Here is a 20,448-nt window from a genome sequence, read left to right on the forward strand (position 1 = left end):
CCTTAAGCACATTTTATTTAGCAGCTGGGCTTGGCAGCCATGGATTTTCAATTTTTCCCTGTGCCAAGGGGGCAGCTGGAATAATTTGAGTGCTCGTTAATTTGGGAGAAATATGAGCTGTGTAAGTCAGACAACATGAGTCTTCTGTATGGTGTTGTACAAGGATAAGCGGATCAGGGTAGAAGCAATTTGCCCTTTCCCAAGGGGGTCTTCGTTTTTTAATAAGCTGGTTATGAAAATTCTATTTCTTTGCAGTTTAAAGAGTCTAATTAGAGTCTGTAATTTCTCTCATATAACCAGAGTAGATGAAGGTTAACGTTAGGCCTCCAGAGTCTTTTCACATTCATTTACAGACTTAAATCAGGTAATAGTTTGTAGCTAATTAGAACAGTGTATTAAATATTTAGTTTGACTTGACTTAACAGTGAGAGCACATGGATGCTGTAGGGCTAAAAAAAAATGATAAACCAGAGCTAATTTTAGTTTTTAATCAAAGATAAACTTAAAGGCTGCATATTAATTTTTATGCTGACTGGTATACTGTGACAGTCTGAGCAGCAATTGCGTTCAATTGGTTGAAATGTCAAGACAAAGGCATATAATGTCTATTTAACATCCTTACTGCCAAACTTTGATGGTTCAGTCATGGTGTATACAGACAGTATATGAAGGATTAAATGTTTTTCAGCATAGCAATTTTCGTGTAAAGTCTGATTTGTTTTCCTGTTCACTAACTCAGCATTTTCAAAAAGATTTTCAAGAAATTGTAGTGTTTGTACTTGCAGGAGGTCCAACAGTAAAATACCTTCCTACCACAGTTTGCCAAACAGTGGGTCTGCTGTTCCATCAGAGCAGTATCTACATTTGCAGTTTTTGCTTTGGCTGATTTTAGGTTGCGATAAATTAGAAAGGTTATCTTAAATTCCATATGCAAAGGTTTTTTTCATCTTCTTGTAAATAAAGTCCTCAGTTTGAATCTATTAGGCTTGTAGTTTGCAAAATTCTTTGCTTCCTGTGAGTAGACATCACTACAGCTTTCTATGCTACATTATAAAACTCTTCCTGTTGCTGCTTGAACATCTAAAACTTGAACATTTTGCTGCTGAAATTAGTATAAAATCTAACATAAAATTCAGTTGTATGGAACATAAGCTCATAAAGTTGAGCTCAGCACCACATCGACTTTTACCTAAAATAGTTGATTCAAAGCGCACACAGGGATTTATATCTCCCTGTAGTGAAGGAAAACTTCCTCAAGTCTCCATGAAAAGAGACAGGTAGATGATATCCTGAGACATGAAATATAGAAGCTTACTTCAACACAATTCTGTAAATCTTCCATAAAACAGCTAATATTTTATTCAACCTGACATTTTTAGTAATACTTCTCAGAGCAGGAGTGGCTATGGTTCAGATTTTTCTGGCTTTGTTTTAGTGGTATTTTTTTTATTGTGTGAAATTTATTTTATGAAGGAATTTTGTTGATTAACTATATATCATCCAACTAAAGCTGCTATCCTGTACTATATAAAATGGCATTGCATAAATGTAACTGGGTGGGCCTTTAAGTAAACCCAAAAGGACTTTGCATATAATATCTTTTTCAGTTATCCCTCTACAGTTTCATGTCTACCAAACCATTTGCCTTTGGTAACAGAATTTAGTGCTCGGACAACAATTACATTCTGTTAAACTTTAGCTGGTGATTTTTTAAAAGCCTTTTAGAAATTTATAGAACTGATTCTTATTTCCAATGAGAATTGTGCATGTTAATTTGTTTGACTATGAGTGCCTCAGTACTATTGCCTGTTTGCTCATATGTTAATGCCATTATAGTCTAGGCTGAAGTCTAAACTGCTCATCTTCCTAACCTTTCTCACAGTTTCAGTGAACTGATTTCTTATCCTGTAAACTGGGTGCAGCTTCCCTTTGTCATACCTGAAGGGTCACTTACATCCTCAGCAATTGATCCTGATAGCAGTGAAATCCCTTGTTCATTTGTGAACAGGTCTGATGATCTAAAACTGGAGTAATAACAGTGCTGAAGTACTTCAATGTGAAAAGGGAAGAATGGTGATAGAAGGAATAGATGAATGAATAATTATGACAAATTAGAAAATATATCTTTTTGACAGAAAAAGACCAAAAGAGCATGTATAACCTCAAAATAATCAAACTTTTCCTGCTATAAGCTTGTTCAGGCCTCGTATACTTGGCTGATGATCTGTGCCTTTAATGTCAAGTTTCCTCTCCAGCATTTTTTGGATGCTAGAAACTCCATTACAGATTGGTAGAAAATCAGTGATAAAACTTATAAATATCACCTTATTTTGTTACACTGCTTTCCCAGTTGCCAGTTTTTATAAAATGGTTTATGACGGTAATAATCCCCTCAAAATCAGCTGTTATGGGAGATAATAGCCAGTTGTCAGAGCATTAACCACCCTTGACTTCACTTTGGGCCATTATGTAAGAAAAGAATGAACTGGTGGTAAGATTGCCAGGTGTATTAAATTATATGATGAATTATAGAGATTCTGTAGTGGAGATTAGTGTCCAAAAGAGACTAGTCGAGATTGCCAAACCCATTATCTGATAGGACTGCAGGCTGGACAGAATCCCAAGGGTTAAAGGTCAGTGCTTTATCCATTATGTCATCCTCTAATCTGTGTCTGCACCATACATAGTAAAGTATACTGCAAATGAGTTACCATTGTTCTATGTTCCATCTTGAAACTATGTAATAACAGAAGTGGGGACATTGGCAGGATTTTGGTTACTTAAAATTTAGTCTGATTTTGATCTTTTCTCATGAATTCTTGCAGAAAATATTAGTTGATATACAATAAAGCTAAGTAGTGTAGTAGCCAAATTGTATTACCATACTTTTTTTAACCCAGAAGCTTCAGTTAGATCCAAGGAAGTTGGTTATGTCATGGTTTCTGCTCTAATCCTTTCCCCTCCTCTCCGTTCAGACAGATGAATTTGTTTAGGCTGTTGTTTTGCATTTAAGGAAGAAAACACTGGTTCTATATTTCAGCAATTGAAGAAGAATGGTAATAGTATTTGTATTTGAATTATCCTGAAGTAATTCATCTAGGCTTGACTGTTAATGTTTTGTAATGACTGATCCTAGATCTTGCATATCAGGACTAGAAACAAAAGTTTCTTCAGCTTTGCAGATGAGAGCACAGAACTTGTTCTTAGTTCTACAAAATAGTATCATATTTTACTTTGAAATACTAACATTGTTATGGTCGAAAACGGATGTCAGATAAGTTTTTGAAAGTTATAAAAGTGCTAGTCCTCTTCCTCTATACCCCATGTAGTTGAACTCATTGTACCACAGCTGCCTGGAAGGATATAAAGATCACAATAAATGAAATTTTCTAAAACTCAGTAAAATATTTCTAAAATACTTCTTCAGTATAAGTGTGTAGTATATACATAATTAGAGGTGCTGTATAAAGATTTTACTGGCACTCTATAGCTATATATGAAATAGAATACAACCTGTTGTTCTCAAAGCAATTTATAAAGATGGGAAAAGTGTTATAGCTTGTGCTGAAAAGTTACAGTGAAGGTATCAAGTTGGAGTTTTGTAATTTCTCCTTTTTTTTAGTAATACTAACTTTTCAAAAAGGAGTCTCTGGGATATATTCTTGAGATGGTCTCAGTGCTAATGTTTAATAGTCTCAAAATCTGTGAACATTTTCTTTGCTGAATTAACTATTTAACTGCTACGTGGAATTTAGTACATTTAAAATATATCCTGTAGTATTACACTTTGTACTTTTCTAGTTTTTTTTTTAAATCATTGATACCTGCTGCACACTAAACAAGAAATATAAGCTAGAAAGTATTAAATGCTTCTTACACCTATTTTGTCCTTTTTTTTTTTTACATAGAATGTCAAAACTCAAAATTATCATTTAATGCAACCTATTTGCTCTGCCAAATCTTTACATATACTTATTTAGTGATTAGTTCTTTCTTGCTGTGCCGTTTCAAGCTCATCTGTCTGCAAGGGAACTGATCTTGCTTAGTTCTCTATGACCCAGTAATTCGGGATATATAAAGGGCTAGAACTTGTGTCCCATGTAAAAGCCATGAGATGTCTTGTTCCTTGCAGAAACGAGTAAACCATCAGACTCTTTTAGGGAAGCAATAAGACTTGTGCTGTTATGGTGTTGGACACTCTCTCTTTGCCTGCTCTGTCTTTGTACTGTGTAAAAGAGCATAACCTCATCTTCCTCTGCTCAAGGTATTCCTAATGTATTGGGTGAATTTTGACAGTGAGAAATGATTCTTCATAAACCGTATGTTACATTATAATTTTCTGAAAATCAACAAAAGATGTAAATGCATTTTCAGTGCTAGAAGACATATCCTCATTTGATGGGTTCTGCAAAACTTAGCTTATTTGAATTTCATAAAAGTAACCCTCAGTTGCCCTAGGCCTAGAAAGTGGATCTAGAAATGCTCCTCACAGGCGAGTGTGACATAATAATGCTGTCCCCTGACCACAAGGGATTAACTGCAGCATCACTTTCCTTTTTTGCTACATATATTTTCTGAGGGAGGTCTATTCTGTTGGGGATGTGGATGTTTGGGAAAGCAGGGCTCAGCTGTTTGATAATCCTCAGACCAATTAAATGTTATTCTTTGCTATTGTTTTTGTTTACAGAACTTTTCATTCCAGTTAAGTAGACTTATTCATTACTTGGAGTTTGTTTCTGTTAACTATCCTATCAATATTTAGGGTAAAATGCACAATGCTTCAGATATCACTGTAATAGAAAACTGTTATAACATTCTCTGGGTGCAATTGCAGGAAGGAAAAAACAAGAGGAAAAGTATAAATGCAAACTTTTCCAAAAGAGGTATTTTAAATACTACAGGAGGAAAATTAACAATGAAGAACCTTTTACTGAGTAACTTAATGTTTAAGGATTCAATTTCATGAGGTAATAGCATCAATTTCATTGTTTCTTTTCAGCAAGTGCAATATTAAGTTAAATGTTTCAGCACCTTACAGGGCAAAGGTCTCTAAAAGGCTAGACAATATTGTAGTGCTATCTTGTGGTGTATCACAGGGTTTTGTAGCTATCATCAGTAGAATTCTCTGTGCTCATTTAAAACATTGTCATAGTGGAAATTGCTGCTAGCTTAAAAATACAAATAGATTGTTAACTTTTTTTTCACCACTTCATACTAAAAAATAAAAGAATTAAGCTTTAAAAACCACTGAAGATATTCAAAGACAAGGTGAAATACTACAGTGACCTTTTATTTCTACTGCTCTTTTCCTGTGCATGTCACTTCCCTGTATTGCATCAACCAGATACACTAAAGTACACTTGCAATTTGTGTGTCATTTTCAGATGGCCTTGTGTTTGTGTTTGTCAGAAGCTATAACACATCTCAAAAATCAATACATTTTACAAACTCAACATTTTTCCCTTTTCACATTTGGAAAGGTTACGTCTGCAAAGAGCTGTAATCTCTTCAGATTTTTTGAACATGACTCTAACTGATCTTGATGAATGCTTCCATCATAACTTTCAAAAACCTTTATGACTTCCTGCAGACTGTTTCTCATAGGGGGATTGTCTTTAGATAAATACTCATGGGGAATCAAGCAACGGGATGGTCACATTGTCTAGATGATATAGATCCTTGCAACAGTGTCTTCAGCTGTATTAAATGAGATGATTTGAATTGCTGTTCTTTATTTCCAGCTGGCCTGTGATCACTAGCACAGCAATGATTCATTGCCATTTGCTATCTTAAATATGTAAAAAAACATTTCTGAACTATATTAAATATGTTCAAAAGACTCTCTTCTGTGATTGTTCCTCAGGCTTTCTACTATGATGCCATGCAACTATCTTTTCTCTATACAGTTCAGTTCTACAGCAAAAATTGCCTAAAGAAGTGTCTGAAATGGCCAGACTCTCCAACTAAGTAGCTCATTACCACTTTGAAGTATACAAATAATGCCTATCAGGTGGTCTAGCAATAGCATGAATTGGGAAAAACTCCAGGGCTGTCCCAAATTGCCACCTTGAGGGCTTCTTTAACAATTAAACTAGTTCTTTGTGGTGAGGCTGCTTTAGGAGTTCAGGTAGTCACTTCTTTCCACATTATTCCATTGTTCCCAGTGAGTCCATTTACTCATTTGTACAGACACTAGCTGGATTGTTCCTGGATATCACAGGTTTGTCTGGAGCCATTTTTTGCTTGGTAACAGGGGGAAGGGGCTGCAGTGCTGGTCCCCATTAGCAGTTCTTGAAACGTTCACCAGCTCTGACGTAGAGCCACCTCCCACCCTACTGGGCCAACCTGGTACCTCTGCAATCACTTTTTAAGGAGGGACATCTGCAGCAAAAGAGGAGGTGGAGTGATACAAGAGGGAGCCAACCACATAGACTCCACAGACAGAGAAGGGGGAAGGAAAAAGGAGTGCCAGACCAGAGACCTTCCTGCAGCCTGCAGTGAGAACACAGACTGGCCCTTTGCAACCTATGGAGGGCAATGGTAGGGCTGATAGTCACCAGCAGTTCTGGGTGAGTGCATCCAGATGGGCAGAGGACTATGTGAGGAGGGGCCATGGCACACGCCATGCTGGAGAGCCTGCAGGTCACAGAGGCACATACAGAAGATGTAGAGGAGCTGTAGCCTTTGGGATGAATGCATGTTGGAACTGCCCGTGCAAGGCTGCCCAGCATGTTAGGGACCCCACAATGGAGCAGGAAGGACCAGTGAGGAGTCCATCTGCACTGAGGAGAGACAAGTGGCAGGAGCCATCAGGAAAAGATTGACTTGAAACCCTCATTTCCTGGCCCCTGTGCCATTCAGAATGGGAGGAAGTAATGACACTGGGATCAGGGCTCTCAGCCCGAGAAGAAGGTAAGGGTGGGATGAAGGTGGTCTTAAAGGGCTGGTTGTGCTCTTCATCATCATAACACTCTGTGTTGTTTTCTGTTTGCTATATTTTTGGTTGTTTGGATTTTTGTTTTCTTCCCCAAGTGGAATAGTCTTGTCTGTTTTGCCCAGGACTGTTAAGTGGCGAATGAGCCGTCCTTGTCCTTAGTGGGTTCCAAAGGCCTTTGGTTCTTATGGCTGATTGTGATCCTTTGTTCCTAGATGGGCCTAAACCATGACACTGGTCCACCACAATTTATAACTGTGGGAACTAGAGTTTCATCCCTATATGAAATTGCATAGCTTTTGCCACAGGGCTATATTTATTTCTTGCTGAGCTAGAAAGGAAAGACTATTTTGCTGAACTTGTCCATGAAATAGTTTGCAGGTGCAAACAGAGGTCTGCACTGTCAGCTGCAAGAAGTCCCATTTCCCCTCCCACACTGTATTTTCAGTTTCTGGAAATCCTATTTTACCAGCTGTTTGGCATGAAGATATGACTTCACAGCTCCCGTGTGTGGGATCTTGCAGATTGACTTGTCTTGCTTGCCTTGTCTCTATTCTCTTTGCTGTGCTACTAGTTAAATGGAGTTTCAGAGGTGAGGACAGTTCAGGAACTGCAGATTAGTCCATGCATAATGGATGAAACTGTTAAGTGGATATTTCAGATGAAGTGGTTGGCACTGAAATAGCTGTCATTTAAATCATCATTCTTAGGTTTCTTCACTGATGGTTGAATGTATGCATTTCTGAGCTGTCTGTCCAGAGCTTAAAGGTTCAAACTTCAGAATGTTCTGTAACTCCAAAAGCGGGAAACTCATCAACAGTACTCCTTTACTTTTCAAAATTTGAGAGAAGTCAGTAGAAAGCAAACCCTCTGTGTAATCAAAACCATGATCTGTACCTAGGTAAAGCAACAAAAGTGTAAAACAGAGATAGCAAACCAGAGAGAAAGCAAATTAAAAATTATTATACTAAAAGCAGTTAAATATACACTGTTGATATAAGTATTTTGCTCAGTGAAAACTTTGTGTTCAGTTTTGTCTGAACTACTGAGCTTGACAGTTCAATGCCTTAATATTTCATTCTGCTCTGTCTGTGGGAGTAGTTACCAACACAACTTGACAGCTGTTGATGTGTTGTGCTTTTTTTTCTCACCAACTCACAATGGACTACTGGTTTGGATCAGAATCCATAGTCTTTCACGTACAGGCTGACTGTCACAAAATGCACTGTTGATATTAGTTTGTTGTTTAATAGAAATGTGATTCTACAGTTGAGAATTTAAGCTTATGCAGCAATCTTTTAGTACAAACTGAATAGAGTGCCCTTTCCCAGAAGTCATCCTAGGCCAAGAATGAGACATAATAACAAGGTAATATATAGGAGGTTTTCTATAGCTGCTGTTTTAAAGATAATTAAAATACATTAGTCTCAAATGGTATTCTCTGTCATTCAACACCTGCTTTAGAAAAATATGAAGTGAGAAAGTCATGAGCTCTATTAAAGATTCTAGCTGCACTATCCTTTCTTTTTCTGTAATATTACAGTGGAGTGTTTGGTCCATTTTCTGTAAACACTAGCTTCAAAAAATAATAGTCTATGGCACATCTGTAAGAGCTCTATATTGTAGAGGAATAACAAGTATAGCTCCAAAGATTAAAAATTTTGCTCTTGGAGTGAACTTTACGTTGGATTCAGTGAAGCCGATGACATTTGCAATTTTCAGTTTTATAGATAGGATATAGCAATTTGTCCACAGCTCCACAGGTCATGTTAAGCCTTAATATAGTTGATATAATATTTTACAGGTAAGACACAAAAATATTTTGATACAGGTATCTCTTTCAAATACTTTACAAAGTTTTCAAGATTATCAGAACTGCGGAGTTCTCTTTCTGTTTTGCTTTTTGCCAGAGAGGTACTTGTACCTTTTGATGCAGATCACTTTTTAGTTGAAAATGGTCACTTGATTAGAGTCATAGAATTTGGATATTGAAAGGTGTTTTTCTCATTTGGCTTACATTCAGCCAGGCCATAGGTAGACTATGTAAATGTTGTTATTGGATATTCTGGGACTGGCCCATAACAACTCTGACTTTATTCAATCTATCTTATAAAAAATGTGCTATTCATACAAGTTCAAAAGAATTTTTAAAGTCCTAACATTGTGTTGTACCATATGATATTGATATGAGTGTATCACTGTACATGTATGGAGTGTATATACTTATTAAAGCTTATAGATTCTGTTGTGTTATTTTCTTTAAGGTCCAATACAAACCACAAAATGAGCCACTTTATACTTTTATCTATTAAAAACTATAGATTCTATCCTATGCCTCAATACTATATGTATTTATGAGTAGACCATATAATGTTAGTGCTATCTTTGGATTGTTTGTATAAAATAGACATTTTATGCAATCATTTTGAAGAGTAGAACTGCTCTGACATGCTTTCCATTCAGTTACTTCAGTTATATCAAGAAGAAGATTTGGTGTTCGTTATTAACCATTTTTAACTAACAATGTCTGTCTTAAACGGCATTTGAGAATGTGGATGGATATTAAATCTGATACCTAAAGTCTAGTCAATTTACAGTGACAATTTCATATGATGCACTAGGTCTTGTTTTGCAGCGTACATAACTCATCACTGCATAGGTCTTGTCCACATGCAGAAGTACTTTGAACTTATCCTGATAAATTAATGCAGTACCTGTGGAATATTGACTTAATTATATTTTTATGTTATGCAGAAAAAAGATAAATGACCAAAGTAACTTTATCCCTGTTTATTGGTATTATACCATGGGTGGTATGAGCACATCTAGAATTATAACGTAAAATACTTATTCAGAAGATTAAAACTAGCATGAAAGATGGGAGGATTCAAGTTTGTTTTGAAAAATAGGATTTAAAATGTAGGCTTATTCAGGCAAGTTTCAGTTTTATTTGTTTATTGCCTAAGTCATTTCTGTGATCTCTGGAAGCAGAAAACAATATGGCAAGCAATTCTTTTGTAAAATTACTTCCACAGTGAATGGTTAGACACTCATGAGTGTTTCCCACTGTGAGCTCACAGTAAATTAAGTCTACACTGGTGGGTTCAGTGAACTGATCTAATGAAACTTTTAGAAGTTGAGCTATAATTGGAATTGTTTGCCTTAACAGCTGGTTTTGAGGACAGTGTATTAATCAATATTCATACCTGTCAATGTATCTTTAAGATCAATTTAAAAGAAAAGCTTTAATGTGTTGGTGGCATTATTTTTAACTGAAATACTTGCCTGTGACCTTAAATGTTTTTTTCTTATGAAGCTATTATGAATAATAAGTAATAAAGTAACGGGCTGTATAGAAATAGTGTTTTAAAATTAGTGTTTACCTTTTATTTAATTTTATGTAAGATTTTATACTTCATGTTGATACTGGTAAATATAATTTATATAACATGCACGGTGAACAGTACATGGAGAAAAACTCACTGAAGTAGGGAAAGAAAGCAGCACTTAATACACTCTGATCACTCATCTTCAGTGCTAGCTCTCTATAGTCTTTATGTTTTCAAGTAATGCCAAATAATTAGCAGTATTTTTTATGATGCTTAAAATATTTATAGATAAATTGGACATACTATCTAAACTATAAGTATAAAATATACTCAGAGAAAGATCTTTAAAATTCTTGCAAGAGTATCCCAGAGGCAGCCAGTTCCTCATCATGATCCATGATACACATTTGTTGAAATTTTCTTCTTTGTAGGTTTAGCACAGTTACTTTGCAGCCTATGCCTATTATCATACTTACTGCTGATCCTTTTAGATAAGGCTGGTTTCCTTTTATTAAGAACACAATATCATTTCATTCTTTATAGATTAAAGCAGATAATTAAGTATAAATCTCTCAGATGTATTCAGTCTTATCATAGGCTATATTTGAGCATCATTTTCAGGAAGATAAACTGAGACGGTGATTTATGCTGTGTTTTGAGGGTATAAATCTCATTGCCCTTTCACATGTGTTTAGAGAATAAAGATTTTCTTTATTAATGCTTTTTGTAGCCATCAACAAAACATAAAAGAATCTTTCTTTTGTTCAATGCTGTGTTCTTGACAGTCTTGAAATAAGATTATTCACAGGAGTTAACCACACTTACACAATCAGGATGTATACTTTTTAAACTATATGAATCTTAGTTGAGTGCTATGTACTGAGAAAAGTTTTGTGAATTAAATCTATTCTCCAGGAGAGATAATGCAAAACACTATGTATGCCTAGAAATAGAATCTGGACATCAAGAAAATGGACAAAAGAGCAGTGACAGAATATAGTATCATAACCAAGAGTAAAGAGGGAAAGTTTCAAAGAAAAAATTATGTGAAAAACAACTGTAGGAACTTAATTAAATGTGGGTGGCACATCCCTGGAAATGTTCACACTGGATGGGACTTTCTGCAACCTGATGAAGGTGTCTCTGCCCATGGCAGGGGGGCTGGAACTAGATGATCTTTAAAGTCTCTTCCAACCCAAACTATTCTATAATTACCATTAGGATAAAAATATTTTTATTAATACCAGAGTTGTTTAATACTGTCTTCTGCCTTCTGTCTCTTGTTATTGTTGTCCTCTTACTGTCCACCTTCAATAAGAGTGTCTTTTCCAGTGTGTTAGGGTCTGTCTTGTATGAAGCTGTCCAAAACATAGCTCAGTATGCAAGGTGTAGTTTTACAATAGAATAGAAGGGGAATAATCACTTTGTATTTTTCTTTCTAGTATAGCCTAGTATGTACTTGATCTCTTTTTCCTGAAAGACTCATTAGGGAATGGAATTACAGATACAAGCCTTGGTAGTGCAAAGGCTACAGTGGGCAGAACGTGAGCTGTAGCTAACAGGAGGTATTCCCAATTGCCTTACTGGGAGTTTATTCAGGTCAAATGAGGCTCACTGTGTTCCATCTTGCCCAGCTATATCAGGTGGTAGATGAACAAGCTATGGAACTGTGTGGGATTTCTAGATGGAAAATACTGGGACCCAAAATATTGATTTCTTTGCTCAGCCTATGCACATAGGTGGTTACAGATCTAACCTGAACAAAGAGGCTACAAGTGCTGTGCAGACTTGTACTGAGTTACAGAAAGCTCTGCTCCTTTCTCATTCCCTGTTTATCTAACTAAAACCCACTCAGTTATTTTTGCTGTAGCTTCCCACATATAGAATAGGGTTGAGAGCAGAAGGTATGAGGTAGAAAGTGCTATCATTCAGTGTGCTGTGGAGGAAAAATTTGCAGCTGTTTTGAAGGCTTGTAAACTAACGCAGCCCTGAACTTATCTCTATTTGATAAGAAAGAACTGAGGAAATGGTATAGTAAAGAGAAATTAAGCTGTTTAAAAACATGGCTTTAGATATAAGTATTGTAACGGGGAACTGTGGAGTCCAGACAAACAAGGGTTATCATTCAGCACCTATTAAAGTCCTACCTTGCATTCAATGTTTCCAAAGTATGCCCTTCTCTGACGAGGAATTTTTTCCCAGAAGAATTTTAAGGAATGCAACAATTATCTGTGATTTCTGGTCAAAAGTCTCAATATGTCTTTGTACATGAGCATGTATAGACCAGCTGCACAGCTTTTCACATGAATATTATTTCTATCCAGGAAATATGGCAACCCTGCATGTGATTCTGCTGTTTTATCTCTCAATAGCACAAGTGCCACCTGTGGGTACCTTTCTCTAAGTTAAGATTCCATCTTACAAGCTTTGAAAACTCAGAGGAATTTGCTTGCCCGGTGTTTCAGATCTCTGCTCCACAGAAGTATTGAGTAATTAAGTGTTTCTTCCTCCACACCTTAACAATACTCGGAATTCATAAGTGCAGAACAGATTTGTCTGAAGAATGCATTTTTGCCTCATCGCCCAGTGATTTTAGTTTAATCTCCCTTGTACTTTAACAGTTTAATCAGAACTTAAGTTAAATGTTAGGTATTAAAAACATCCAAAGAGAACAGACATTCAGTTACATAGACAAAACCCACATCTTGTCATGAAGCTGTTTAGCCAATAATACTTTAAAAGGGTCTATCCATTTAAATTACACATCTGCATCTGAACTTGTACTTTTAAATACTGTGTTAATTGACTTAATCTTTGCATTGTATTTTCAGGTTCGTATTTTTACCTATCTGATTGGAAGAGAAGCTGCTTTTGCTGATAACCTGAAGTGGATGGCTTGTGCTAACAAAGGTTAGTTTACTTTCAACCGTGAAAGCCTTTTTTTCAAAATCTTATTACTTAGCTGTCCTGTATACCTGACACTTCTACAGATACAGTCTCACTAATGACTAAGCAGACAATTGCTTTTTTTCAGGAAAGGACAAGACTTGGTTATCTTGTAGCATACAATTTAAAAGCAAAAAACCAATTTGAAGTGTATTTTTTTTTTCTTAAAATATGTATGAAGCTTTTAAACTGGATGATCTTCATTTTTTCTTCAGAGAAAAAACTTTAATTTCAATGCATTTGTTCTATTACAGCTGTTATTGATTGGGTCAGAGTTAGTTTGGTTCCTAAGAACATTGAGTACAAGTGCTGTTGAGTTAGACATGGTATGTGAAACACCAGACATCTGTCCCTTGAGGAACTGACAGTGTAATTGGAAAAAAACCAGTTGTATATTTTTTAAAGGAGTAGTTAAACATGTAAGATGTTGAGATGCTATAGTAAAAGGATTGACTAATCTAAGTAAGAATGATTCAGAAAAAAACCCCAAAAACTCTAATTGATCATCAGGTCTTTTTTTTTCCCTTTCCTTTTAGAAAAACCCCCTTTTTTTCCCCTGTTATGCCACATTATATTATGATGAATTGCATCAGGTGCTATCCATTTAGTCATTACTTCTTTCACTACTGTTATGTCCAGCTGATACAAATTACTCAGTTTGAAGTCTTGTCTTAATCAGCTAATATGACACCATAATTTAGTTTGAATAACAGTTTAAGAATCCTTTGAAGCATCTTTTTTGAAGACAATTTAATCAACAAAATCTTTTAGCTTTTTAGCCCAGCTGTACAGATTCATAAAGATCTAAGCACAGCAATTCAGAAATCAGGACCAGACAACACAGACTGCTGTAGTAGGTCATCTGATCCATGTCTTCCTTATTCCCAGAGCAGTGGAAAAGTGGTCACCTTTGTCATTCTTCAGGACTACTTTGGTCATGTTGCTTTGAGTCAGAATCTTACCCATATGAATCAACTAAAGAGCTAAATGACTGTTTCTTCTCTAAATTGTTTTCTCTTGGTTTAATAGCTAAAATGCATGCAATTCGATATCTTACAGTGTAAAAATCTTCTTCCTCTACAATGTAAAAATCTTCTTCCTCTAATCAGTAATTAAATATATTTTTATAGCTTCGAAAATCCCAGCTGGAAACAGCATAAGTTGTTATGTCAGACACTATGGATTTAGAACCTTTTTCTTACAGTTTTCAGCTACAGCTCATCCATTTTCTTTCAGTGAAATGAAAGGCTGCACCATGACAGTTGAGGAGTGTAGTAAAGCTAGTCTAAAGATTGACTGAATGGCCTGGACTGTAGTTTACTACTTGTGTGGATGGGCCAAAGGATGTTGTTGTCACTGAGGGTCAATGACCCTAAAATCAAGTTTCCTTGCAGTGATTTTCCTCTTGGAAGCACATCATAGGTGAAGGCTGTTTGCAGGCTTTCCAGCTGACTCGACTTTGGACAGCAGTCCTTCCCTTCAAAATGCATCATGAGGGAAATTCATACCACCTTGCAAAACTTCTTTACCTTCTAGATTCTGATGGTGAAATCTTGAAAAACCCCATGTATATTTTTCTGTTACATTTTTATATACAAGTAGGGCATATCTAGAGTGAGTTAGTGTAATAAAGCAAAACACCAAACCATTTAAAATACATTAAAATATTCAAGATCCCCAAATTTGCTCTAGAGCAGTTTTGTGAAATTTGCAGTGATACTCTTCTGCATCATAAGGAAGTGCATCTGAAGGAAAATAAGATTTACTAAGATTGTGAAGTGAACAAAGGTAAAAGTTTCCTAATGCTTAGTATACATGTGTCAGGTTTTAAAGTAAGCAGGCACTACCTTTCCTTCAGCAGCCACTTCCAGCAGAAAGCTGTGAAGATAAAGATGGGGATTAATGCATTAGCAACAGAACAGCCAGGATTAAACTTTTTTTTTCTTTCCCCCAGCAAAATCTTTATTGCAGTAGTAATTTAACAGCCTCTGTTTTAATTATTATTATTTCAAATATTTGTTCCGGATCATCAGTGTGGTTGGCACACTGTAAAACAAAGGAGAGGATTCATTTGTACAGAGGAGCAGAGGCTGAGAAAGCAATGAAGGAAGAAAAAAATGCATTGCATATTGGAGGTCTGATAGTGGCTGTCTAACTGCCAGCAGAGGACAGATCAGCCCCGAGGCAGACTGTGCCCCAGCTGTAGCAGTTTATAGACTATTGTATTAGCAGAGGAGAATTGCGTACAGGAAGCTTCAGTCACATCCATTCCCATTATTAGCATGACCCCAGCACCTCTTTCACTGAGGGCTCTTGCTGGGGGTGGCAGGCAGCCAGTTACAGATACTGTTCACCTGCTTGAGAGGCCTCTTAGGTGGGGGCGGGGGGGGGGGGGGGTAAGGGATTTATTCTCCATGGGAGTTTCACAGCTGCAGTGAAACAATGAATTCTGTCCTTAGTCCCTACCCAAGGAGGATTTTTTAATTCTGATATTTTATTAGTTGCAAGAATATTGCATCTATTTTGCACAGTGTCCAGAAAATGAAAAGTACTGCACTCCATAAAAAATCCATTGGAGACATTTTGAAAAGCTACAAGTCTAATGGTGGAAAGTTTAGAGAAAAACAAGACATCCAAAAACATTGCACGGTTGTGTAATATGGAAAGACAGCCCATTGCAGAGCATAAGTGTCTGACTTAAACCACATTGTTATACATATCTCACGCTTGTCATTACCAAATCTTGCCTATTTCCTTCATGATTTCTTTCCTGCTGGGGAGGAAAAAAATCGGTGTTGACTGTAAGGAGTTTGAAGATGGCATAATTCACACAACAGGGAGCTGAAAAGCAGGTGTTAGAATGCATACATTTAAGTATGAGTTTGGCGCTGTTCCTTACATGGCCACAGCAGCTATGCTTGGGAACTTCAGAGCATGTCTTTACCTGATGATAAAACCTTGATATAGGAAGAGTAAAATTTTTAAATCCATAAGGCACCTCTGATCTTTAGATAAAAGAGAGAAATTTAGCAGTGTAGGAAGCGAATTCTTGTGAGGTTTGGCATTTGTTACATATAGCTACAATCACCAGAATCATCAAAAAGTCTACATATACAGTGAAAATGAATAATTTTTCACAGAATAATAAAAATAATAATTCACATAATGAATGTTACCTAATGCTTTCCTTAGGTATAATATAATAACTTTCAATAGAGGTTTCCCATTAGGAGGTGCTTGAAAAATGAATATCAGAACAAGTGTTAAAAGCATGGAAAATACTATTCATGTAGCTTTTGCAATTCATTTCATTTTCCTGTAAAGACAGCTAATATGTAAGGAAAACAACTTCTTGTGAAACAGAGAGAATCAATACGATTGTTTTATGACACCATCTTATCTGAGTCTTGTCTTTTACATAACTTTGTCAGCAATTTTTACGTTTTACTAAAATCAATTGTTTCAAGCAACCTGATGAAAAGAAACGGAGTGTGTAACAAACTTTTCCTCTGTTGCAGACTGATATATGAACAAATCTGTGAAACATGGATATGAATTAAAAGCTGGGATTTTTTCACTAATCCCCTTGTCTTCCACTTGCTAGCCTTGTCTTCTTTAGCTGTCATGCCTACTGAACAAGAACCACTGCATGCCCAGCCTGCAGCTACACATGCCAGTATACCTGTGATAATTTACCATCTGGCTGCTTCCAAAGGCGATGTTCAATGTCACTTGTTTCAGTCTTGGGGTAGTTCCAAATTTTAACTTGTCTTTGACAGCTTTATTTCTTTGCTAAATTTATATGAAATTGATTCTGAATTACTTTCTCTTTTAGTCCTAGGAAATTAGGCTAAAAATTGTTTTCTCTATTATGCAGTTTAGCAATACAGTTTACAGTTTTAATAAGACAGCAAGTATTCACATAAATATTACAAGGGAAAATACCTAATGCAATAGAGATCCATGTGAAGAATAGTTACAAATAGGTGCTCAAGTAGGTGTCTCTGCTTGTGTTGATTGTTACTTGTTCAAAAGAATCTCTTCTAAATGAAGGAAAACAGAAATAGATTCATCATCAATGTCTTGTAACATATATCAATGTCTTGACATAACACTGAAGTGTTTCAGATGGTATTTTGTTTTCTGATTAAGTTGCTTTTCCTTTATCTTTTATTTTTCTAGCTAAATTTTTTCACTTGAAAAACTGACGTAAACATTTCAGGAGGCAATCAGAATGCATGCTCATTTTACAGCAAGGTATTCTTTATCTCAAAGGAAATTTATAGGCTGTGATTAAGGAATTTTCCATGCACAGACATCCAGAGTCTTCTTAAAAGAGTCTCTAAATGAGTCTTTAAGGTCTTTATTTTAATGAAGTATAACATTAAAAAGTGTTAACTAGTTGTAATTTTAACTTGTAGAGTTAAGAAAATATTGCTTGATTAAAAGAGACCGATCTATCAGCTCTGATACAATTAAAATTTTTTTAACTAATCTCCTCTGTTTTTTCAGGTAGTATTTAATATAATCATATATATATTAAATGTTTAAATGCAAGTATTCTCATATTGCTCACTGTACACTATTTGGTGCAAGCAGATCTCTGCTGCAACTGTAATTTTGCACGATTGTAAGAGAAGTGCAAGTACAGGTAAAACATGAACTGAAAAGTATGTGATCTCAACACAACAAATAATATTGGAGTGATGATTAATACTACATAGAAACCACTGAAATAAAACAATGACTAAATCTACTGTTTGAGGACAGCTAAAAAGTTGTCACTGGGGACAAATGGAAGTATGAATTTGGTAAAAGAAGAGTAGACATGAATGTATTTAGAACTCCCCTACTTTATATCTCCTGCAGAGAAATTAGTAGAGTTTGTTTGCTCTTTCCTTTTACGTGAAACATGAATGGTGCTGGATATAGCCTCCAAATATTTGGTCTCTATTTCTGAAAGGAGATATACTGAAATTCAGGCACTCTGAATTAGAAAAATGTAGGTCATCACCTGTAATATCTAATGATCCACATAGTTCTGAAGTATTTTAAATCCTTGATTAAAAGCATTGTAAACCAAAGTGTGTGTATATATATGTACACATATATGCATATAATTTATGAGATTCTATGTGTGAAAAACTTATATTGGCATATTTTGACTATGTGTTGACACTTACATCAAATTAAAAAGACCAGAGTGAAGTGTTCCTTATTAGACAGGGTGAAGGACAAACCCATACTTTGACTTGGGAGACTCAGCAGTCCCAAAATTGGAGCAGACAGCATTTCAGAAAGAGTAATGTATGTGGGGGTTTTTTTTTTTCCCATAAGTGTTCTAAGACAATAATTCATGGCAGTACACTACAATTTTCTCTATTTTTCACTATATACATAGAATTATTGCTTTCCCAAGTACAGATTTTCTAATTAAACTTATGTCAATCATTTCACTCTATGGCTGAAAAGCTTTCAGAACCCTAGACCAAAAAAAGGCCTCTTTTGAAGCCAGAGTTAAACCTTGATAGTATATGTAGTAGTCAGTTAATGTCCTCACATAATATTGAACTTCATAGAAGAGAAAAAATAATGCATAAAATCCCTGAAGCAGACTACTGAGTATTTCATCAGTATGAATATTATGGGTATGAATACTAGATTAGACATGTTTGAGATCTTAGTATTGTCAAATTAGTTTTGCAATAAAATCCCAATCCACCACTTCTGTTTTTTCTTAAGTTGAAAATATGCATTAAGATGTTACTATGACTTGTTTCATTTGATAGATCTCTGCTATAATGTCTATTCTCACACTGTTTCAATTTATGCATGGATGAAATGTGTGTAGAAACATCAGTTTTGTACTACATGAGGTATTGGTAGGTGTATTGAATTAGAAAGTTCTAACATTCAGACAACAAAGTACCCTTGCAATCTTGACAGAATTGTCCCTGTCTACAACAAATGAAGCTCAAAAGTTCCTTGCAGCTACCAAGTTTTATGCTGAAGCTCAATATTTCAGCTCCGTAGTAGCTGTGATTATGCAAAAGACTAAAATTTTAATAAGGCCTCTCTCATGAAAATTCCTTGTTGGTTTTTTTTCTCATTAAAGAAAAGTATATGAAGGGGAGTGATGCATTAAAATAAGGCCTGATGAAACTATAGCTTTGAAATATGTCAGTCCTTCATCACCCTTGCATGATGTAGGCTCCAGATGCCAAGTTTGTTATGTATAAAGATACTTGACGTCTAAGCACTGAAAAGGAAGTGGTGACAGCTCAAATAGCTGTGGCCTCTGCTATTCTCAATGCTATCGGGCTTTAGAAGATATTTTAAAGGATTAACAAAGCTGTGACCACTAAGCCAAGCAATTCTAATTGTAGTCTACATTTTCTGTGATCTGACATTTGTAAATAACATACTATTATTTTCTTATGTTTAGTCACATTCGATAAGGATGATCATTTTAGAGCATATGTAACTAGTTTCATTACTGTAGTTCTAGTCTGTAAAGTTTCTTGAAATTGAATAAACTGGATGAGACATTATTGGACAAACTTTATATCAGCTCTTATTTTTCAAGCATACAGCATTAAAAAAAAAAAAAAAAAAAAACCAACAACAAAACCAAACTAACCAAACTTCTATTTCATTAAACTACAAAAGTTTTCTGGAAACACAGAATTTGGGACAGACAGTGCAGTGGTTCAAGACTGGTCAAAAGTTTTTCAGACTTTGTTTTTATCTATCAGTATAGTTTGAGTCTGCTTCTAATAAAAAGTTCATTTTTTTACTTTTCTTTGGAAATAAATAAGCAGAAAAACATGACTGATATAAAAGACATCATACTCCTTGATGCAGTCTTCTTTATTTTTTCCTGTCTGGTTTATAACTTGGAATTTTATGTTTCCACAGGGTTTTTTACTCAGATCTCTACCTTAGCTGATGTTCAAGAGAATGTCATGGAATATCTCCATGTTCTTAGCAGACCAAAAGTTATTGACCAAGAGCACGATGTAGTATGGACCGAAGCATATATTGACAGCACTGTAAGTCTGCCTGCTAAGGCATTTAATATAGACTTACCGTATATAATGAGTAATTAGGAGCAGAGCTATTGTGGGAGAAACACTAGTTGTGCATCTGATTTCTGTTGCTAGAATGTACCAGTTTAGTGTTAGAATCAGAACTTGGTATCTTTGTTACAAGTAAATGATTCAAGATTACTAAGTTTAG

The 20,448-nt window shown here is 35.6% G+C and overlaps 1 protein-coding gene across 1 annotated transcript in view; it reads left to right on the forward strand.

The window, feature by feature from the left end:
• The window catches only part of CACNA2D3 (calcium voltage-gated channel auxiliary subunit alpha2delta 3), a 397,438-nt gene that overhangs the window by 233,234 nt on the left and 143,756 nt on the right, over window positions 1-20,448 (forward strand). Inside the window, exons 12-13 of the mRNA XM_062008364.1 lie at window positions 13,095-13,173; window positions 20,128-20,261. Coding sequence (XP_061864348.1) covers window positions 13,095-13,173; window positions 20,128-20,261 — 213 coding nt within the window. The remainder of the gene's footprint in view (window positions 1-13,094; window positions 13,174-20,127; window positions 20,262-20,448) is intronic.

The sequence above is a fragment of the Colius striatus genome, chromosome 15, assembly GCF_028858725.1.
Source record: "Colius striatus isolate bColStr4 chromosome 15, bColStr4.1.hap1, whole genome shotgun sequence".
In the NCBI taxonomy this organism is placed as follows: domain Eukaryota; kingdom Metazoa; phylum Chordata; class Aves; order Coliiformes; family Coliidae; genus Colius; species Colius striatus.